At 40.3% G+C, this 24,267-nt stretch overlaps 1 protein-coding gene across 28 annotated transcripts in view; it reads right to left on the bottom strand.

The window, feature by feature from the left end:
* Tnrc6b (trinucleotide repeat containing adaptor 6B) overlaps positions 1-24,267 on the bottom strand; it is a 233,638-nt gene that overhangs the window by 53,605 nt on the left and 155,766 nt on the right. For 19 of the 28 annotated variants that reach the window (XM_042265394.2, XM_042265400.2, XM_042265397.2 and 16 more), the window contains 2 exons: positions 22,428-22,515; positions 14,028-14,049 (listed from right to left, as the gene is read on the bottom strand). In XM_042265394.2, the coding sequence (XP_042121328.2) occupies positions 14,028-14,049; positions 22,428-22,515 (110 nt within the window). The other 9 variants (XM_076556364.1, XM_076556370.1, XM_076556371.1 and 6 more) reach the window with 4 other exon arrangements.

The following is a 24,267-nucleotide window of genomic DNA, read 5'->3' as shown; positions in this document are numbered from 1 at the left end:
TACTTCTTCTTCTTTTTTAAAATATACATATATATATATATACATATAATATATATATATAAACTCAGTACTTATTCTTGAACAATAGTTTTAAATACTTTCCTGAAAAAAACATCATCCTCTTCTCCCAAGAAAATCTGCCCAGCACACAGAGTCTGGCAGAGCTACAGAAATAACCTGAGGCCCAAATCCCTGCCAACCAGCTCTGGTAGCAGGACTGCTTTGACTGCTGAAATGATGCTGGGCCAGCATGTTGCCATTTAGCTGGTTCCTTTATGAGGAGAGAGATACATCATCAGAAAACAGGGGCCCAGACTAGCCACTACTGGACATTACTGAATACTGTGAATGACAGGAGAAAAGAATAGTTGGCTGAAGTAAGTTCCAGGCAACTCATATGTCTATTCTTAGCCAATCACAAGATAGTACTGACCTCCCAGTTAAAAGGTGGTGGCTGTAATGTGATGAGCAGAATAAAAATTTAAACCAGTCATTGTCTAATATTAACAGTGCTCTCTGCAGAACCTACAGCAAATGATGGACAAATAACTGTTAAATGAAATATTTGTTTCTGGAATATTCCACACGCCATATTAAGCTTCATTTCTCTTATGAGAATAAAGCTTGGTGGATTCTTCCCAGCTGGTTTGTGAGGCTGCTCTTCTAGAAATGGGTTAGGATCTCTATTCTAGTTAACTAGGTTGCGCACATATCTTAACTTGTTAAGTAAGACAATGACAGAGCAGCCTCAGGTGAGAAGGGTCTGACTAACATTATAGCATACACAGCTGCTTGAACCCAAAACCCTGGTGGGTGCTGTACATTGTACAAAAGTCCTTGTAAAACCCCCTCCCTTGTGGCATTTCCCCCAATCATACCAAAGACAGGACAGATGTGATCATGAGAACACAGCTCCATCACTTTTCCTCTGACATGGTGCTGTCTCTGGAGCCCAGCTGCTGAAAATTTCAGGACTTAGAAAAGCTAACTATGCTGAAGGGCATGGCCAGATTTTTCCTCCTTTTTTCAAGACAGAGTTTCTCTGTGTAGTCCTGGCTGTCCTGGAACTCGCTTTGTAGACCAGGCTGGCCTCGAACTCACAGAGATCAGCCTGCTTCTGCTTCCTGAGTGCTGAAATTAAAGGTGTGTGCCACCATAGCTTGGCTGATTTTTTCCTTTATTATACTTCTTTATGAACTTTAAACAAACAAGGGACAGCAAGATGGTTTAGCGGGTAGGGGTGCTTGCAACCAAGCCTAAAATGCCTGGAACCCAAATGCTGGAATGAGAGAGATGACCCCTGCAAACTGTCCTCTGACCGCACATACACACATAGTAAATAAATCAAGTGTGAAACATTTTAAAGGCAAGCAAAACCTTTGACATCTACTGGAGGAACTCTTAGACAGGAGCAGACACATTTGTACATATTCTCCAAGTTCAAAGCTAAGACATCAGAATTAGTGTACCTCTGGAGTGTCAGGTGTCAGACAGAGAGTACCAAGTCTGAGTGGTTGCCTGTCAGGTTTTTCTTCTCAATGTCAATGATTTGTAGGCTGAAGCATAAACAGTTCTAAAATTAGCTATTCTTGCTATTGAACCAGGTTTATTTGGTGCTGGAGATCAAATGCCTCAAGGCCTCAGTTTCTTTGCTAGAGAAAGGCTTTAGGGGCTGAGGTGGCTACCTAGCTCTACTCTGGTTCAATTCCACCAAACAACAACCAAACCAAAGTCTATGCTTCAAATAAACAGTCTCTGTCTCATAGGAAATAAAACACCGTAGAATAAATACTGTGTCCTGTTTTCTAATTTCTACTCATGTACTTTAACAACTACATACTCTATTGACTGAATCATCCCCTTCCTACTCGCTTAACTTACACCATTCTCTTATTTTACAGTTTCAGCTTCTAATTGTCCTCATTTCTAAAAGCATCAGCAAGGTGCCATGTTTGAACCTGGCAAGCTTCTGAATTGTATGTTTGCAAAACAGATCCAACAAGTACACAGAACCAATACAAGCTACCACTTCCTTCATCTTAATGGGACCAAACACACACACACACACACACACACACACACACACACACAAACCTCATCTAGAAATGTTTGTAAAAGGGCGAGGGATGTAGTTCTGTGGTGAGCAAGAGACTCTAGATTCAATCTCCAGCAAAACAAAAGCAAAATTAAAACTAAACAAACGAGCCGCGGAGTAGCCGGCAGCTGCTGACGCGCCGCGGGCCCGCGCCCATCCCTGCTCGCCCTCTCGGTGCCTCTTCTCGGCCGCGGGTGTCCACGCCGGGCCCCGTACCAGCTGGCCGAGTTGCCAGCCAGACGCCGGACCCGCACGGACGCCGCGCCGAGGAGCCGCGCGGCCCGGCGCACACGGAAGTGGTGGCTGCTTTGAAAATCCCCTCGGATTTCTACTGTTCTACGCAGATTTGACAGGCCCGGCGGCAGAGACAAGCAGACGCAGGTAGGCCTGCGGTGGCGGCCCGCGGGGGTAAACGGGCCCAGCAGCAGCCCGCTGAGGTAGATGGGCCCAGCGGCGGCAGCCGACAGAGATATTCAGGCCCGGCGGCAGCCGGCAGAGACATTCAGGCCCAGCGGCGGTCCACAGAGGTAGACAGGCCCGGCGGCGAAGACAAGCAGACGCAGGTAGGCCTGTGGCGGCGGCCTGTGGAGGAAGACGGGCCCAGCAGCAGCCCGCTGAGGTAGACGTGCAGCGGCCGACAGGGACATTCAGGCCCGGTGGCGGCCCCCAGAGGCAGACAGACCCAGCGGCAGCTGACAGGGACATACAGGCCCGGCGGCGGACCGCAGAGGTAAACAGGCCCAGGGACGGAGACAAGCAGACACAGCTTGGAACAGGGACGCCCCTAACCCCAACATCTGGGGAAGAAGCTATCTCCGTGGGTCAGAACCAGAACGAATCTGAACACTCCGTCTGAGGACAACCCAGGGCCCAGCTGCTGATCCTGTGAAACCCAACAACTTGGAGGTGTTGGTGAGACTACCCTGCTCAGCTGAAACCCATCTGGGAGAGGATTCAGATGCCTACAGTTTAAAGTCTGAAGAAACAAGATCAGCTGAGGAGTTGACAAATGAACAAAAAGTGACCTGAGAACACAGAAGAAGGCGCTACCCAGACACCAAACCAGATCACCAGAATCATAAGTATATAATTCACCCATCGAAATCAGCTGCCCCTGAAGAAATAGCCCAAAAGCACCAATTTAACCAAGAACCCCTACTAAACCAAGACTAAAAATTAGAACAAGAGAGGCACTCTCAGACACAGACACCACCTGCACCTCACAGAGGAAGAGATGAGTAGGCGCCAGTGCAAAAATACAGGCAACAACATAAAGACCTATATGGCAACATCAGAACCTAGTGATTCTACACCTGCAAGACCTAAACATACCATGACAGAAGAAACAGAAGAAATCAACCCTAAAAATGACATTAAGAAGATGATAGAGGCCCTTAAAGAAGAAATAAAACATTCCCTCAATGAGGAAATAAAAACTTTCCTTAAAGAGGAATTGAAAAACTACCTTAAAGAGGAAATAAAAACTTTCCTTAAAGAGGAAATAAAAAACTCCCTTAAAGAGGAAATAAAAACTTCCCTTAAAGAGGAAATGAAAAACTCCATTAAAGAGGAAATAAAAAACTCTCTTAAAGAAATGGAAGAAAAAACGAACAAAAAATGGGAAGAAATCAAAGAAAGCCAAGAAAAAGCAATTAAACAGATGAAAGAAACATTCCAAGATCTGAAAAATGAATTTGAGACAATAAAGAAAACACATGCTGAGGGAATGCTGGAAATAGAAATCCTGACAAAACGAACAGGAACTACAGAAACAAGCATAACCAACCGATTGCAAGAGATGGAACAGAGAATCTCTGACACTGAAGACACGATAGAGAAAATAGATTCGTCAGTCAAAGAAAACAATAAAGACAAAAAAGTCCTAACACAAAACGTCCAGGAAATTTGGGACACCATGAAAAGACCAAACCTAAGAATAATAGGGATAGAAGAAGGAGAAGAATACCAACTCAAAGGCACAGAAAATATATTCAACAAAATCATAGAAGAAAACTTTCCTAACCTAAAGAAAGAAATACCTATGAAGATACAAGAAGCTTACAGAACACCGAATAGGCTGGATCCAAAAAAAAAGTCCCCTCGCCACATAATAATCAAAACACTAAACACACAGAATAAAGAAAAAATATTAAGAGCTGCAAAGGAAAAGGACCAAGTAACATATAAAGGCAAACCCATCAGAATAACACCAGACTACTCAATAGAGACTATGAAAGATAGAAGATCATGGACAAACCTCATGCAGACACTAAGAGACCATGGATGCCAACCCAGACTATTATACCCAGCAAAACTCTTAATCACCATAGGCGGAGTAAACAAAATATTCCAGGATAAAACCAGATTTAATCAATACCTGTCCACAAACCCAGCCCTACAGAAAGCACTAGAAGGGAAAATTCAACCCAAAGAAGCTAAACACATCCATGAAAAATCAAGCAATAGATAATCCTACACCAACATACACCACAGAAGGACAACACAACACAACCAAAAAAATAACAGGAATTAACAATCACTGGTCATTAATATCCATCAATATCAATGGTCTCAACTCACCTATTAAAAGACACAGACTAACAGAATGGATTAGAAAACAGGACCCATCCATATGCTGCATACAAGAAACACACCTTAACTCCAAAGACAGACACTACCTCCGAGTAAAGGGCTGGGAAAAGGTTTTCCAAGCAAATGGACCTAAGAAACAAGCTGGTGTAGCTATCCTAATATCTAATAAAATAGACTTCAAACTAAAATCAATCAAAAGAGACCAGGATGGACATTACATATTCATCACAGGAAAAATCCACCAAGATGAAGTCTCGATTCTAAACATTTATGCTCCAAATACAAAAGCACCCACATTCATAAAAGAAACACTACTAAAGTTTAAAACGCACATCAAACCCCACACATTAGTAGTGGGAGATTTTAACACACCACTCTCACCAAAAGATAGATCTACCAGACTGAAACTTAACAAAGAAATAAAGGACCTAACAGATGTTATGACTCAAATGGACCTAATAGATATCTACAGAATATTCCATCCTAACACAAAAGAATATACCTTCTTCTCAGCACCCCATGGAACCTTCTCAAAAATTGACCACATGCTTGGACACAAAACAAATCTCAACAGATACAAAAAAATTGGAATAACCTCCTGTATTTTATCAGACCACCAAGCCTTAAAGTTAGAACTCAATAACAACAAAAATTATAGAAAACCCACAAACTCATGGAAACTGAATAATACCCACCTGAAACATCAATGGGTCAAGGAAGAAATAAAGACAGAAATTAAAGAGTTCCTAGAATTCAATGAAAATGAAAGTACAACATACCCAAACTTATGGGACACTATGAAAGCAGTGCTAAGAGGAAAATTCATAGCTCTAAATGCACACATAAAGAAGATGGAGCAATCCCATACCAATGAATTAACAGCACAACTGAAAGCTCTAGAACAAAAAGAAACAAACTCACCCAGGAGAAATAGACGCCAGGAAATAATCAAATTGAGGGCTGAAATCAACGAAATAGAAAACAAGAGAACAATACAAAAAATCAATGAAACAAAGAGTTGGTTCTTTGAAAAAATCAACAAGATAGACAAACCACTAGCCAAATTAACCAAAAGGCAAAGAGAGAACACCCAAATTCACAAAATCAGAAATGAAAAGGGAGACATAACAACAGACAATGAGGAAATCCAGAGAATCATCAGATCATACTTCAAAAACCTGTACTCCACAAAAATGGAAAACCAGGAAGAAATGGACAATTTTCTGGATAAATACCAAATACCAAAATTAAATCAAGACCAGATAAACCATTTAAATAGACCAATAACCCCTAAAGAAATAGAAACAGTCATCAAAAGTCTCCCAACTAAAAAAAGCCCAGGACCAGATGGTTTCAGTGCAGAATTCTACCTGACTTTCAAAGAAGAACTAATACCAATCCTCTTCAAAGTGTTCCACACAATAGAAACAGAAGGAACACTGCCAAACTCTTTTTATGAGGCTACAATTACCCTGATACCCAAACCACACAAAGATGCAACAAAGAAAGAGAACTACAGACCAATCTCCCTCATGAACATTGATGCAAAAATACTCAACAAAATATTGGCAAACCGAATCCAAGAATACATCAAAACAATCATCCATCACGACCAAGTAGGATTCATCCCAGGGATGCAAGGATGGTTCAACATACGGAAATCAGTCAATGTAATACACCATATAAACAAACTGAAAGAAAAAAACCACATGATCATCTCCCTAGATGCTGAAAAAGCCTTTGACAAAATCCAACACCCCTTCATGATAAAGGTCTTAGAAAGAATAGGAATACAAGGAACATTTCTAAACATAATAAAAGCAATTTATAGCAAGCCAACAGCAAACATCAAATTAAATGGAGAGAAACTCAAAGCAATACCACTAAATTCAGGAACAAGACAAGGCTGTCCACTCTCCCCATATTTATTCAATATAGTACTAGAAGTTCTAGCTATAGCAATAAGACAACAAAAGGAGATCAAAGGGATACAAATTGGCAAGGAAGAAGTCAAACTTTCACTATTTGCAGATGATATGATAGTATACATAAGTGACCCCAAAAACTCTACCAGGGAACTTCTACAGCTGATAAACTCCTTCAGTAAAGTGGCAGGATACAAGATCAACTCAAAAAAATCAGTAGCCCTCCTATACACAAATGATAAAAGGGCTGAGAAAGAAGTCAGAGAAACATCACCCTTTACAATAGCCACAAATAATATAAAATACCTTGGGATAACACTAACTAAACAAGTGAAAGACCTTTTTGATAAGAACTTTAAATCTCTAAAGAAAGAAATTGAAGAAGATATCAGAAAATGGAAGGATCTCCCATGCTCATGGATAGGTAGGATTAACATAGTAAAAATGGCAATCTTACCAAAAGCAATCTACAGATTCAATGCAATCCCCATCAAAATCCCAACACAATTCTTCACAGACTTGGAAAGAAAAATACTCAACTTTATATGGAAAAACAAAAGACCCAGGATAGCTAAAAGAATCCTATACGATAAAGCAACCCTTGGAGGCATCACCATCCCGGACCTCAAACTCTACTATAGAGCTATAGTAATAAAAACAGCTTGGTACTGGTATAAAAACCGACATACGGACCAATGGAATCGAATTGAAGACCCTGACATTAATCCATGCACATATGAACACCTGGTTTTTGACAAAGGAGCCAAAACTATACAATGGAACAAAGAAAGTATCTTCAACAAATGGTGCTGGCATAACTGGATGTCAATATGTAAAAGATTACAAATAGATCCATATCTGTCACCATGCACAAAACTCAAGTCCAAGTGGATCAAAGACCTAAACATAAATCCAGTTACACTAAACTTAATAGAAAAGAAGATAGGAAGCACTCTTGAACGCATTGGCACTGGAGACCATTTCCTAAATAAAACACCGACAGCACAGACCCTGAGCACAACCATTAATAAATGGGACCTCTCAAAACTGAGAAGCTTTTGCAGGGCAAAAGACACAGTCAATAAGACAAAAAGACAGCCAACAGATTGGGAAAAGATCTTCACCAACCCCACATCTGACAGAGGATTGATCTCCACAATATATAAAGAACTCAAGAAACTAGACATCAAAGCACTGAACAGTCCAATTAAAAAATGGGCTAAAGAGCTAAACAGAGAATTCACAAAACAAGAACTACAAATGGCTGAAAGACATTTAAAGAAATGCTCAACATCCTTAATCATCAGAGAAATGCAAATCAAAACGACTCTGAGATACCACCTTACACCTGTTAGAATGGCTAAGATCAAAAACACCAATGACAACCAATGTTGGAGAGGATGTGGAGCAAAGGGAACACTCCTCCACTGTTGGTGGGAATGTAAACTTGTACAACCACTATGGAAATCAGTATGGCGGTTTCTCAGAAAATTAGGAATCAAACTACCTCAAGACCCAGCCATCCCACTCTTGGGCATATACCCAAAGAATGCTGATACATACCATAAAGATACATGCTCAGCTATGTTCATAGCAGCACTATTTGTAATAGCCAGAACCTGGAAACAACCTAGATGCCCATCAACGGAAGAATGGATGAAAAAAATGTGGTACATATACACAATGGAGTACTACTCAGCAGAGAAAAACAATGAAAGCATGAAATTTGCAGGCAAATGGATGGAACTAGAAAATATCATCCTGAGTGAGGTAACCCAAACCCAGAAAGACAGTTATGGTATGTACTCACTCATTGGTGGATTCTAGATATAAAATGAACAATCAGACCACAACCCATAGAACCATAGAGGCTATATATATATAGCATGGAGGTCCGTAGGACGACTGTGGCATATAATAAATTTCAGTTTTACTCAATTATTGAAAAAAAAAATAGCCAAATGAATGGAAACACATGAACTATGAACCAAAGACTGAGGGGCTCCCAGCTGGATCAGGCCCTCTGAATAGGTGAGACAGTTGATTGGCTTGATCAGTTTGGGAGGCATTTAGACAGTGGGACCAAGTCCTGTGCTCATTCCATGAGTTGGCTGTTTGAAACCAGGAACTTATGCAGGGACACTTGGCTCAGTCTGGGAGGAAGGGACTGGACCTCCCTGGACTGAGTCTACCAAGTCGATCACAGTCCTCGGGGGAGGACTTGTCCTGGAGGAGATGGGAATGGAGGGTGGGCTGGGGGTAAGGGGAGGGCGTGGGAGGGGGGAGAATAGGGGAACCCATGGCTGATATGTAGAACTGAATGGTATTGTAAAATAAAAAATATATATCACAAAAAAAAAAAAAAAAAAAGAACAGTTAGCAAGAAGCCTGCCATGGCCATACAGTTTATAAGTGAAAAAAAAAAAAAAGAAGAAAGGGAATAAGCCCCGAAGCAAAAAGTAAATAAAGAGAAACAGGTTAAGTTAAAAGAGCTAGCTAGAAACGAGCCTAAGCTAGGCTGAACATTTAAAACTAAAAAAAAAAAAAAAAAAAAAAAAAAAAAAAAAAAAAAAACTAAACAAACAAGAACAGTTAAAGCCATAGAGAATATACTATTTTAGGTTAACAATTTAAAATCTCAAAGACTGACCCATGCACAGGTGACTAACCCACCCCGTGGGATTCTCAGTGACCTCCATCACTATCTCTATGTCTTCACTTTCCACTCACACACACTGGCTTCTGCACCCAACATCTTCCTCCAGTCACCAGTCTCTTCACTGCCAGTCTAGAGGGCACTGGGCACTTGTCGTCATGCCTGCAGCTCCTGACTACTGGTGCTTTTGAATTTACTCTGGGTAGCTCTTCACTTCTTCCTCATTTTCCTGTGGGATCCTCCATACTGTGGAGCAAGGGTTAAAGAGTAGATATTTAGCCATAACTGGGCATGGGGTTTTCGCTTTAGCAACTCAAGTGTGTACTAGAAGAGAGGAGCAGCCATAGACTGTTGCTGTGCTTCAATAAGAAGACTTCATTCAAGGACAGTGAGCCAGAAACTGTATATTCTCACAGAAACTCTTCTTTGAAACAACCGAAGACTATAAAAAATTCTTTTTACTTACAGGCAGTATAAAAATAAACAGCAGGTCAGATATGGCTTGTAGGACATAGTAGCAGCCCCTTTTAATTATAATTTAATTATAATTCCAAAATGACAGCTAGTTTGGCCATTAGCTATGTGTGCATGTATAGACACACACTCATTCACTTTGGAATTTTGAAACAGGGCTTTATTCTGCAGCTCTATTCAGACCAGCCTCCAGTTCATGACGATCTTCCTGCCCCAGGCTCTCAAGTCTGGGTGGGATAATAGGTACAAGTCACCACACCAAGCACTGAGTTTACATCTGTAAGTTTTTTTTGTTTTTTTTAATTACACATATTTATTAGTGTGTGTGTGTGTGTGTGTGTGTGTGTGTGTGTGTGTGTGTGTGTGTGTGTGTAGCACACTCAGGTCACTGTGTGAGTGACCTGAGGACGATTGCAGTAGTCAATTGTCTCCGTCTACCCATAACGAACAGGTTGGTACTTCTCACACTGAGCTGTTGGAGAACAAACTCTTCCACAGAGGGTTTAATTATCACTGTGTAATTGTTTCCTAAACCATTATCTCCAACTTAGGTCTCTTTTATTCTCTCGGCTCCCCTCCAATTTGCTCCCCAGCCCTAAGCTCCATTATCTCCTAGCACAGTGATGTAGTCACCAAATTTTCACTCCAGCCTAGAGGTGTTTTAAGACCCCCATCTGTCCTCATCCAATATACACACCATTCCCTAGAGCCCAAAGCTGAACTCTACTTCATTCCTCTTTATCACCACTGCTTCATACAGATACTGTCCATCCTTGTTCCCTCCCACATGAGAATTTGGCGCTCACTTATCCGAGTTCATGTTTTGTAACAGCTCATATTCACTGATCTTAGAAACAGCTAATTCCCCCCGCCCCTCCATCCCTCCTTCCCTATCTATCTATCTGTTTGTGGAGCATAATATTTATGTGTGGGAGATAATCCAAGTGTGTAATGATACAAAACATATGTAGAGGTCAGAGGACAATTTCTGAGAGTTTGCTTTCTTCTTCCATCATGGACCTAGGGATTGAAGCCTGGTCATCAGGCTTGAATGGCAAACACTTTTATCCAGTGATTCGTCTCACTGGCCCTCGTTCTATTTCTACCAAACGCTCCCACCTATTAGAACACATAAGTGCCTCTACGGTGTGGGAGCCTTGCAGATAGGTTACCTGAGCAATCACCGTACACTGACTATACTATGTTTCCTGGAGTAAACTCAGAAGCCAGTGTAGTAATGACCCACAACCCCAGTTATCCCTATGGGAAATACTTCCTTCAGATGTGTGCCAATGGGAGACGGGGCAAAATTATGATTTAGAGCTTTGAACCAGGATTTAAAAACTGATCCACTGAGCTGGAAGCTTTCCCCCACTTTTTGGACTCACCCTTGGTACTTCTGGGGTCAAAATAAGCCTCACTGGGGGAAAAAAAAAAAGCAGGTATTTACTGTAGACATGTTCAATTCTAGCCATCAGAGTCCTACCTGAGGGTCCTCAGAAAGAAATAGGAGCTAAACAACCCCACATATTTAAATCTGCCTGAAGTGATAATTCCCTTGGCCAATCTGATCCAAACTTTGCATGGTCCATGGAGGCTTTCTTCCACACTGATGTCTAGAGACCTGCAATTCCCACTTTGAATACTTTCTAGCAGCTAAAGGTCATGCTAGTTTTTAGAAACCAGTCATTTCATTCCATACTGATAGCTCTCATTAAGGCAATCATCATCCTATAGCACCCTTTAACAAGGCTAAATTGTTATGGCCAAATTCTGCCATTATGTCGTTTGTATAATTGGGCTTTTAACCCTAGCCTTACCCTTTTCCCTGTTAAATTTTACCTAGTTAAATCTGACCTAGTGCCTGATTTGAGAAACTGTTTTGCTTCTGTCTAATATCCACCAAAGAGAATCTAAATTTTTGCCTAAGTGCCTTTTCTTCTTTATAGCTGAGTAGGCACAGCTAGCCCATGTCCTCAGAGAAGGAACTGAAATCCCTGTCCTACTCTCCTCTCTGGGATTCTCACCACATGTCTTTAATGGTGGGAGATAAAGGAAAAACATCCAGCCAACCCACTGGTTTTCTGAAATACAGACAAGTCTTACTTCAGTCCTTGTACAACCCAAGCCTTGGCACCAACACAGTCTTTTCTTTTTTCTCTGCTGGAGAAAGAGTAGATTCAGAGTTAAGGGCAGATCGCTTAAGATAGCCGTCATTGGGGAGAGGAACAGGAACCAGAAATTTCAGCTCAGGGAAAAGAATGAGGTAGAGAGTGCCCAACAAAGAAAAGACTTGATCGTGAAACGGAACAAACCTAGCAAAGCTGGTGAGTCTGATACACCTCAAATAGCAATAGAAATATATGTATGTACGTATGTATATGCCTCTTTAAACTTCCTGTTTTCTCCCTGGTTCTAACAATTAAATCCCTTGGATACCCACGCCATGCTCTCACCTCCCTTCAGGACTGTCTGACCTGATTTTCTGACTGAGAGAGTAGGAAGATTAAGTAGACAGGGAAGTACGTTTCACCTACAGTTAGGTTTGAAAAAAGACCCGCCGGGCGTTGGTGGCGCACGCCTTTAATCCCAGCACTCGGGAGGCAGAGCCAGGCGGATCTCTGTGAGTTCGAGGCCAGCCTGGGCTACCAAGTGAGCTCCAGGAAAGGCGCAAAGCTACACAGAGAAACCCTGTCTTGAAAAAAGACCCAAGGAGAAGGGAGTGCATAGAAAGGAAAGCTCCATTTTTAAGACTTGGCAGAAGAGAGAACAAGGTGTGTGTGAACAGACCTAGCACTGTTATTACCATTTGGAGAAAGAATGCCTAGTGGACTTTATTTTCTATAGAATAGAAGCAGAAGCTGGCTTAAGTGGCCAGGCTTAGGAACCCAAGTTCTACCATATTCTTTATGTTCTACCAACATAGCCTGGCTTATGAAGAAAATACCAACTTTCTCACCTGATGCCCACTGTAAAGTCTTTTAATAGGCCAGCAGCACACATCTGTAATCCCAGCACTCTGGAGGCAGAGGCATGAGGATCACTGCAAGGTCAAGGCCAGCTTGGTCAACACCGTGAGGTCCAGATTAGCTGTAGCTATATAGCGAGATTCTTACCTCTGATAAATATTTAGTTTCCCCAAGTCCAGTCACAAAGTATACTTCTAAATAGACTTAGAAAAAAATGTATATTTGATGGATTTTTCTAGAAGAAAGCCTACTTGTGTGTTGGGAACTAGCTGAACTGGATAAGGGGGAAAATACTATCCTAACCAATTAAGAATTTATTATTCATAATTAAGTTTGCTAAGAAAGCTATCTTTAGATAAAACATCTATGAAGACTGAACACCTTTATGGGTCTTCCATCACTGAATGACATGCTTTGGCCTGTTGGTCACCAAATCAAACCAAACTGAATCCAAACCACTTCATCATTAAAAGGACTCTTATTAAATCCAAGTCTCCATTACCCTTATCTGATTTTCTTTAAAATAATAATTAAAAAAAAAAATCCAGGGCAATGGTTTTCATGTTCTGAGGCTTCATGGACACTTCAAAGTACATCTACAAGGGCTCCAGCCTAGATACGCCTCGGTCTGGCCACAGCCTGGGTGCATCTATTGACAACCATGTAAACTATTCTAATGCACACCTATTCGAGACCCACATGCTTAAGTGCTCAAAAATAAGCATTATCTCTCCCACTCTTAAGGCCTGCCAATCCACAGTGACCATTATCAAACAGAACTATGTAATTTTAGAACCAGGAAAGCAGAAAGAACCACAGAAAAGGACAGTATTAGACTGAGAATGACCTAAGACTTACTTGTTTCTGTTTGCGACACATCAGTTTTTTCAAGCAGTGTTAACTTATTCCAAATTTGGTATCTTAAAAATCACAGCCTAGGCTGTAGTTCAGAAGGCTGTTGAACATTCTAGATGTGACATTCCAGTTTCGGACTTGATGCACTCCATGTATCAAGATGAGTACATCTGAAACTAGGAGCTGGTAGCTTGTTACTGTTCTACTCAAAGTTCTGAAAGAGTTCAGTTCAAAATCATGATTCACACACTTTTAAGGCAAAGTATTTACTCTTTTGTTTCCTAAAAATGTAAGGCCAACTAGAAACACAATTCTAAATGCTTTTCATTTGTCATTCCTGCTCTTCAGTGGCTGCAAACAACCCACCTTAATTACTGTGCGCCCACTCTCTGTTGAGTGGATTGCAGGCTGAGTCAGCAGCACTATGAAATCTAAACACAAAAAGAAGATAAAAATCTTACCTTTGGTTTTTTGTTCCGTGATCTGCAAAATAAATAAGAGATATAAGTAAATAAAACTCATCTTTTGAATTCAATACTGTATTATTGTAAGACCATTTTAATTCTATTAACTCAGGCAATTCAAGTTGTCAGGATACAGAGTACCCAGGTTTAGCTGAAATCCAAAACAGCTGTGAATCAATTTGGACATCTTTCTAGAAGTTATGTCCCTATGTCTAGTCATATTCACACAAATCAAACCAAAGGTTAGGGGGAAATCTAAATTTAAAACAAACAAAACAAAACAAAAACCAATAAAGAAGTTTTTAAAAAACATTCTACTTGCTAAATGATGTAGTCCCTGTATTAGGAATAGTTAGACATTTTGATTGCTCTAATTTCAGAAAATCAAATAGCTGTGGCCAGAAACCAAATTCAACATTAACACAAAAAGATTCCTCCCTGAGTATGGTCTCAAAAAATTTGGAGCTCAAACTTAAAAAGCATGAGGGGTTCATCCTGAAACCAGGAATCATGGTTGCAAAGGAAGATTTGAAACCAAGCCTGTGTGATCTCAATTACCCATTTGCCTGGTGTGATAGTCATCTCCTCTAGCAGAGTTTGGTAAGGGTTATGTTCAATTGATATCTGATGTCATCATCAAAGTTATAATAAAGCAGAACATAAGACTGAATTGTGCAAATTTTGAACAAAATTTTATGAGTACTTTATTAAAAGTACTTCAAGTACTAAGTAAGAGTCTGTGAAAAATGATGGGTAGCTAAATATCGTAATGGGCTTGGGGGTGATGGAGATCTTTAGAAGACAGGTGGAAACTGCTTCTGAGACTACTTCAGGGCAGTGTGTGTGTGTGTGTGTGTGTGTGTGTGTGTGTGTGTGTGTGTGCGCAATGACACAGGGCCACTAATCATTTACTCTCAGTAATATAAAAGCAAAACCACAAAAGGTCCACAAAAGAAAAATATCCCAAAGCAAGTAAGCCAGTGCTGTGGGATGGTCTCTCTGTACGCTGTGAATGTGTGTTGCTACCATTGGTTAATAAAGAAGCTGTTATGGCCTATGGCAAGGAAGAATAGAGCCAGGTGGGAAATCTAAGCAGAGAGACAATGGTCAAAAAATGATTAAAGATACATAATAAAGACAAATTCAGATGGAAAAAACTCTAAATGGGTCACAATATGTTTCAAAAATGTACGTAGATCTGGGAGAAAAAAGAAAAAGGTTATAGATAGTCATAAAAATAAAGTCTAAAAATATATATTAAAAATAAGCCATATAAAGATGAATAATACACAAAGAATCTGCATTATGTATATTATTATGTTTTCTTTGAATTTTCTGACTGTTAATAAACTAACTGCAGAGAGACATATGATTGTGGGGGCTACTAAGTTAAACCAACATATATATATTTTAAAGGTATCTTGACTTCAAAATTTGGGTCTAAGGATATGTTGCTTTGGAAAAGAGGTTTTGCTTTTGTTTCCACAGGAAGCAAGAGGCTGTGGATTCGTTTCAGGTTAAGATGGATCAGATTTGATCAAGTGAGACCTCCTGAACCTTGACAGATGGTATCTCAACAAAAGTTATAGCTGGTCTTTCCAGGACTTGAACATTATCTCAAATTTTCTCAGGATCCCAGGTTACTAGCACCCCTAATCAGCAGGAACTAGTATAGAAAACTATGCCCAAATTCCCAAAATATTGTTTATGAATGTTTGTTTTCATTTAAAGGAGGTTGGTTATAAATGGTTAATGGTCATAGTCAATCTCTTTTTCTAAAGAAAAAAGGGGGATATGACACAGAAACGATGAAAAAATGGTAGACTTAATAGTCTACTTTAATCCAAAAACAATTGTTGGTCTCAAAATACATTGATATGGACTTTGGTTTATTAAAACAGGTTTAGTGTCAATTTTGTTATACTATATGTTCATTTCTGCTCTTGTTTGGGTATTATGTTTATACAGCTTACTTGAGATTGTAGTGTATAATTAAAAGTACAGATTATGCACGCCTTTAATCCCAGCACTCGGGAGGCAGAGGCAGGCGGATCTCTGTGAGTTCGAGGCCAGCCTGGGCTACCAAGTGAGTTCCAGGAAAGGCGCAAAGCTACACAGAGAAACCCTGTCTCGAAAAAAAAAAAAAAAGTACAGATTAATAGTCATCTTTGATAATCAAACTTATAGTCATGTTAGTTATGTTTTCTAGACATACAAAGATATACTTCAGATAAACAGGCAATCTTCAAACACTTCCAAGATCTACAGAACATGGCATTAAAAATGTTTTGAGAACTTAGACTTTTCTGGACAATGAGACACATATTCTCCTGGCAGCACCAATTACTTCAAATAGGATGATGGGCATCAAAGAAACTCTTTATGGAGTTTGCTTTCAATATGGCAAAGACTAGCCATTTGGGCAAGAAATTGCTCTTGCCTGGACTGCTTGACAATATATGGTGTAAACTGGACATGCAGAATCCATAGGAAAGTGACCACTGAACTTTGCCAAAACAAGGCAAGATGGTCCTTCAGGTTCCTGCTTCACAGAAGAAACTGCCAGACATTCTGCAGGACACAGAGGATAGTGACTGATGAACTTTGCCTAAACAGGCGAGACAGTTCTTCAAATTTCCTGCTTCACTGAAAAGTCTGCCAGATACTCTAGGCCTGTAGGCTGAAGATGGATGCCCCAAAGTTACAAAAGAATTTTGAATGACTATCTAGGAATCCAGATTTCTCTTTTCATTTCTAGAGTTTTGAAAGTTGCTTGCAATGCACTTCCTGTTTACTCAGGTAATATTATATCCTTCGGGGGTCTTTGACGGAATTGAAAAGTAGATAGTTATAATTCTCTTTAGTTATGATAAAAGATAAATTAAATATAAAACTTTAGATTCACCAAGATAGATAATTACATGTTTTCTCTAATTTTGTTAAATACAAATAGACTAGACATAACTGTAATTCTTGCCTGATAACTTTTGTTATATGTAATTTTACTATATTAAAATGAAAACCTTCTTTTTGATTAGACAGAAAAGGACAAGCGCTGCAAGATGGTCTTTGTGTACATTGTAAAATATGTGTTGCTACCATTGGTTAATAAAGAAGCTGTTATGGCCTATGGCAAGGCAAAATAGAGCCAGATGGGGAATCCAAGGAGAGAGACAAGGAGAACAAAGGCAGGATCAGGGCAGAAGCTGTGAGCGACCACCAGGAGAAACAAGTTATGAGAGAACACGTAATGCCATGAAGCCACATGGCAAAACATAGATTAATAGGAATGGGTTGAGTTAAGTTGTAAGAGCTAGCTAGTTAGAGGCCTGAGCCATAGGCCATACACTCTGTAATTAATATTAGCCTCTGTGTGTTTACTTGAGACCAAGCGGCTGTGGGACCAGGCAGGACACAGAGAAACTTCTGTCTACAGCCATGGATATATTACATTAAGACCATATTTGACCCACTTTTCTAAACTGTCACTCTGCTAAAGCACTTTTACACTGACTATCTGACTTTGAAGAGTTATTAAAAATGAATGCTATGGCCCAAGGCTCAGGGACCACAGAGGAAGAGGGGACAGAAGGACAGTAAGAGCTAGAAGATGGGAGGACCAAAACAGTTCTGGCCCTGACAGAACCACTGCACTCATGGATTCACAGCGGTTAGAAAAGACCTACACAAAATCAACCCAGTTCACAATCCAGCACGAAGCAGGAGGAGTCTAAAGCCCCACCTCTAGCTGGGGACCTACTGACAGTTGATGGCGTCTGAGGCAGAGCAAGCTTTCTTTAAGGTATGGCTTTACTGGGCATAGTAGTAGATGGCCCCAAACCCTTGACTATATATATGAGCAGCACAAATTACAATCAATGGGCTATAAAAAAAAATGAAGAAGACAAGATATTAGGAGTTGGTGGTAGGGTGGATCTGGGAGGAGTTGGGGGAAGAATGGGAGGATTAAATATAGTCAAAATACATACTGTATATATGTATGAAATTCTCAAAAACAATAAAAACATATTAAACAAAAATATGGTGAGCGATAAACTTATATATAAAAGTTAAGTATATTTTTATTTAGGCACTGTTTTATATATTTTCAATACATTATTCAAAATGTAATTAAATGAATGGTTAATTTAAGAATTAATGCTACAATCTTCTTAAAAGACATGTGTGACTGGTAATCATTCTGGATTACTACCATTCATGAAAACATGGTCATCTTTGGAGTGCATGTCCTGTAGCTAACTATCCCTCAAAACAGATCCTAGCACACTTAGACTCTGAATCTGACCTAAACAAGCTATTCTTAGGACTCCCTGGAGTGCTTCTTACATTTTGCATTAAAGGACAGGCTAATTGCATTATACTGAAATCTGTGGAAAAGTGCCTTATTTTTGTTTTTTTCAAGACAAGGTTTCTCTGTGTAGCTTTGGTGTCTGTCCTGGATCTTGCTCTGTAAACCAGGTTGGCCTTGAACTCACAGAGATCTGCCTGGCTCTGCCTCCCAAGCACTGGGATTAAAGGTGTGCATCACCACCGCCTGGCAGTAAAGTGTCTTAAAACGAACCTGCTCCCCACTACTAATTGTTCAGGCTCAGTTCTATTAAAAAGTCCTTGTACATTTTTCAATAATCCATACTTATCCAAGAATGAATGGGTTTGATCCACATACCAATTCCTGATGGTAATTTAGGGCTTATACCATTGTAACTATTTCTTGGAATGCCACTTTGAAGATCAGTCTATGGAAGTTAATACTTCCCCAGTTGTAAGGAACAAATCTAAATCATGTTGAATTATGTCTTATAATGTGGGTGCTGTTACAACAGCCAATTCTCAGATGGTGAAAAGCTGGACAGTCAGAGTCCATATCCTGCCAACATTACACAATGCTCCTTTTGCAGTGTCAGCCTAATGAATGAATGGAGTCTTTTTTACACCTCTCCTGTGAATGAGAATTTAACATGGTTTACTCAGGGATGGCTCTGGAAAGAGCAAACAGCCATTGAACATGGTGGAAAGAGGTTCATATTTAATTTCTGTGTGGAATAAATTTAATTTTAGCCCTAAATGAAAGTCAACGCTTTAATAAAATGACACTGGCGTCATTCATTCTTTCTCTCCCTCCAGTGCTGAGGACTGAACCCACAGCACTTCACCAAGTCACACAGTCAGCCCACCACCACCCACTCTTGAGCACTCACTCAACAAACATTCTGAGCAGCTACTGGGTCTCAGATACACGGATGCTGTTGATAAAAATACGAATTCAGGAACTTTATACCCAGTTTAAAGGGAAGACAGACACATGGATGCTGTTGATATACCCAGTTAAAAGGGGAGACAGACACAAAGAGTTGGTTACAAAACAATGAGGAAAACAAGAAGGATGTGGCTAACAACCGCAGAACAGAACTGGCACATTCTCTAAATTCTCTCTACCAGAGCACATTTTATGCCTTCTAGCTGTTGTTACAATAATGCTGGGACTACTGAGACAGTCATATGGTAAGCTTTGTGCTCTTTCCTTAAAACTGTTAAATTGGAATTTAATTCTAAATTCTAAATTCACCATAACAAAATGTTGTCAAAGACAAAGTGCCAGCTGGTGTCAGCCTAGACTCTCTGTTAGTCGATCTAGAATGTTTTTGAACAGAAAAAAAAAATTTTTTTTCCAGTCCTAGCTGACCTTGAACTTCCTTCCAAGCCTCTTGCCTAGACCCAAGAATTGGGATTATAGGCAAGCACCATCTTGACCAACAAAATGACTGAATTTTTATATTAGTCATAATTAGTCCCTTAAAAACTTAAGGTTTTTGTTCTCTTTGTCATTATTTCCTTTTTAAAAATTTATTTATTTTTATGTACATTGGTGTTCTGCCAGTAGGTATGTCTGTATGAGGGCATTGGATCCCCTGGAACTGGAGTTACAGATAGTTGTGAGCTGCCATGTGGGTGCTGGGAATTGAACCCAATTCCTCTGGAAGAGCAGCAGTGCTCCTAACCACTGAGCTATCTTTCCAGCCCGTCAGTATTTCTTAATTGTTCAGTGCAGATGCATGCACTTGGGGAAGATTATCTACCTGTATAAACTACATACTTTGCATAAATAATCCCAATTAACTTTCCAATGTAGCCAGATTCTCCTTTATTTCAAATAAATTTCCTATTTGTAGAATACATAATAAAAGTCTGTAGACTCTGTATATTTGACTTATAAACATGAGATGTTAATATTTTCATGCAACTCACAGTTGTCTATGTTAAGGATGAAGATGGAATACATACTGTCTGAAACAATCACTTTCTTTCTACTTGTCACCTAGTCAATAGCCCCTGCTCAGATCCTTCATGTCCAGCCTATTAACTCCATTTCCACAGACTGTGAAAGCTGTGTGCCAACTTAGTAGATGAAATGTGCGAGCCCCTGAAGGGGAAAAAGTGCTAAGTTCAACCTCTCATTATTCCACTTGTTTGTGGGGTGGTGGTGGTGGTGGTGGTGGTGGTGGTGGTGGTGGTGGTGGTGGTGGTGGTGGTGGTGGTGGATCAGCAAGGCACAGGGCAGGAGCTCAAAGACCACAGGGCAACAGAATCAATATGCCAACGCTAGCACACCTGCACATCTCAGCCTGCCAGGGAAGGCGGCTATGTAGTCAAGATGCTCTTTCCCTCTTTTGTGAGCCCACTGGGCATAGAACTCATTATGTAGCTGAGAAATACCTTCAATTTCTAATCATTTTGCCTTCACCTTCCAAATGGGGGGGGGGGGAATTATAGGTCTACATCACCACACCAGGCTCATTATCTGCTTTTTTAATTCATACTCTTTATTCTAGAATTGCAGGCAATTCTGATAGGCTAAGATTGGCAGCAAGTACTCTGATAGCATGAAGACATGATAAAAGATGCATCACTATCAGCATGACAGAAATACCATTAGAAGCAGACAAAAATTTAAATAACACAGCAGTCTGATACAACACACTAAATAATAACTGACTGTTCCTATTAATTAAGTCATAAAGAATAAATTACATTTATACACTTGAGTTATCTGCAACCCAATTCAGAAAGTATTTCCAAGATTTTTCAAATGCTGGTCCTCACGAATATCTATTTAAATATTACTTCAAATAATGAAATTTTAGGTCATGCATATTCGGTGATTCTGGGAAAGCCTGTGGCGTGGCCCTTCTGCTTCACATTAGGTCTGATGGCATTTACTGTTCTATATGAAGAGTTCTCTCTGAACCTCCAGCAGTTTATACCTCCACAAACTTAAAACCAGTGCCACAACAGGGACCCTCATGCTGACTGACGGCAATGGCCCTGCTTCCCAAATCTCCACATAACCATACAAGACCTGACCAGCAAATCTTGTCTGCAGAAAAAGCATCACAGCAACCCTGCAGAACAGAGCCCACGTTATACGTTACTACAGGAATAGTGAAGCAGGGAAAAGCCTGGCCAGGCAGTGGCCAGGTCTTCGTGCTGGGCTGAGAGCAACACTCTGAAGTAAAAGGCTGCGGCTGTCAGGGCATTCTAATTATTCTCTGCTTCCACCAGTCCCATCAGACAAACTTTTCAATAGAGAGCTGATAGCTGTCAGCTCTGTCTTTTCATTTAGTACTTCTTTGTCCTCCAAGCACATCGCTCATAGCTATGCAATGCTCAGTGTCTCAAGACAGAATCACACTATATAGCTCAGGCTGGTCTGGAACTTCCTATGTAGCCCAGGATAACCTCAAACTGAGCATCTACCTGCCTCCCAAGTGAAAGGATTACAGACATGTGTCTGTCCCCCACAATGCCTGGCCTACTAGAACCTGCCTAAGGGGCAGTTTATTGATGGGATCATTATAAAGCAAAATGTCCCAAACTACAGCGCAAAAAATTAAAACAAACAAACAAATAAATAATAAATTGGGCATGCTCAAGCAAGCTTTAAAAAGTTTGTCTAGCTGGGCGGTGGTGGTACGTTCCTTTAGTCCCAGTACTAGCAGAGGCAGGCAGATCTCTGTGAGTTCAAGGCCAGCCTGGTTTATAAAGAGAGTTCTAGGACATGCTCCAAAGCTACACAGAGAAACCCTGTCTCCAAAATAAAAAAAGTTGTCTATAAACTTGAAGAGAAGATGAATACTAAATTATGATTCAACTAGTGAAACACAAGTTGACACTTTAATATTGTTTCCTAATTTTCATAAAATAAGCTGCAATGCTATTTATCATTTACTGTATAAGCCTCAAACATTTTTCTACTTTCAAATAAACTAATGTCTTGGGCAGCATTATGGTGTCAGGTATTCAAGTAATGTCAGGTATTCAAGTCACTAATTATGGCTGGCTGGCAAATATAAAGACAGACCTAATTGCTCAACTCACCTTCTGAGTGGCTTCTTTTTTCTTTTTATCCTCTTTCTTCCTTTTCTTGTCTTCCATTAACTGTTCTTCCCTTTCTTGCTCCTTCTCTCTGTAAAAGAAGTAACACACCAGAAAGGTTATACCCGTACGTCCACACCCCACCTTCTATAGCAAAGATCACAGTACTAATACCTTACTTAAACCAAAAGGACACATAAAACTCACTCCCTTGAGGTATCCCCACATTATGGCCTGCTATTCCTTTCACAGAACATTCATTACATTAGGCTCGGTTTCAGAGATGCCTACAAGCATTTCTATAGTATCTGTATACATCCACACTCAGAGGATTAATGCATCTTTTACTCAGTAATGGGTTTGTTTTGAATGTAATATATAGATGGCTTCTAATAGACCGTGGGTTGCTTCCTCCATCACTCTACCTTTTCTTTTTTTAAAATTTCATTTTATTTTAGAGGTAGAGGTGTTTTGTCTGTATTATGTGTGTGCCTGGTGCCTGAGGAGGCCAGAAGAGGGTGTCAGATCTCAAGAACAGGAGTCACAGGTGGCTATGAGCCATCACTGAGTGCTAGGAATTGACTTGGGGCCTCTGGCAGAGCAGCAAGGGCTCTTAACCACCGAGCCCTCCCACCTCAAATTTCTCTCTCTTTTTTTTTTTTTTTTTTTTTTTGAGACTGAACCTAGAGCTTGTTGTTTCTCGTAGACTGGGTGGTTGACAAGCCCCAGGGATCTACCTGCCTCTGATCCCTAACCTCCTGCCCTAGAGCTGGGACTACAGGTGTGTGTACCACTCACCTGGCTTTTTTTTTTTTCCTTTAACAAAAACGTAAGTGAGGTATGTGGTGGTGGCAGTGGCGCACGCCTTTAATCCCAGCAGTTGGGAGGCAGATCCCTGTGAGTTGGAGGCCAGCCTGGTCTACAGAGTAAGTTCCAGGACAGCCAGGGCTATACAGGGAAACCCTATCTCACCGCCCTCCTCCCCCAACAAAAGAAATTATAAGTGCTAGGGATCTGAACTTCCCCGCCATCTCCTCAACCCCGCTATATGTATTTTTAAGGAAGGTACTAAGAGTCCTATAGAAATCAAAGTGTTCTCTATTGGGTGGGTTCATAACTGTATCTTTTTCCTACAAACACAATTCAGGCCAATAAATCTGCTCCACTCAATAGAAAAAAAAATACACACGAATAGACCTCCAGTTGAGGAATTGTGCCAAATCTTCCAAAGTAAGTTTGAAACTTTCATTGTATGTTCCCCACAGCAGGAAAGAGACACAGCCTATGGCAGTTAGGATTTTACATAATTAACACATCAACTCAGGGCTTTACAGACATCATCTAGAATATAACCAAGATAAAAAAGATTAACGAGACAATTAAGGAACTAACAGGTCTGCAAATGGCAAACCCACAAAAATGGTTCCAGAGGGACTTGAGTCTGGGGAAGAAGGCGGATCTAGTCAAATGCACTCAACTACACAGAGCAATCAGTACTTTACCCATGCAAAACAAGAATTTTCAACACCAGACATGGCAGTGGGCAATCCCAGAATGGGGGCGCTTTGGGGAGTGGAGTGAGGAGGATTGTTGAGTTATAAACTACCATTGGCTACACAGTGACACTTTGTCAAAAACAAACAAAAAACCCCACAAAAAACCCCACAATATTTTTTAAAAAATTATTTACTTTCCTGTTAAACCGTCACTGAATCCACATAGACAAATATGAAATTTTTTCTTCTACATTCCTGGGCATAAATACAAAAAAGTTTTTTGGTTTTGTTTGTTTGTTTGTTTTGTGAGATAGGGTTTCTCTTTGTAGTTTTGATGCCTGTCTTGG

Source organism: Peromyscus maniculatus, chromosome 20, assembly GCF_049852395.1.
Source record: "Peromyscus maniculatus bairdii isolate BWxNUB_F1_BW_parent chromosome 20, HU_Pman_BW_mat_3.1, whole genome shotgun sequence".
Lineage (NCBI taxonomy): Eukaryota > Metazoa > Chordata > Mammalia > Rodentia > Cricetidae > Peromyscus > Peromyscus maniculatus.
This window is presented reverse-complemented; position numbering and strand designations above follow the sequence as displayed.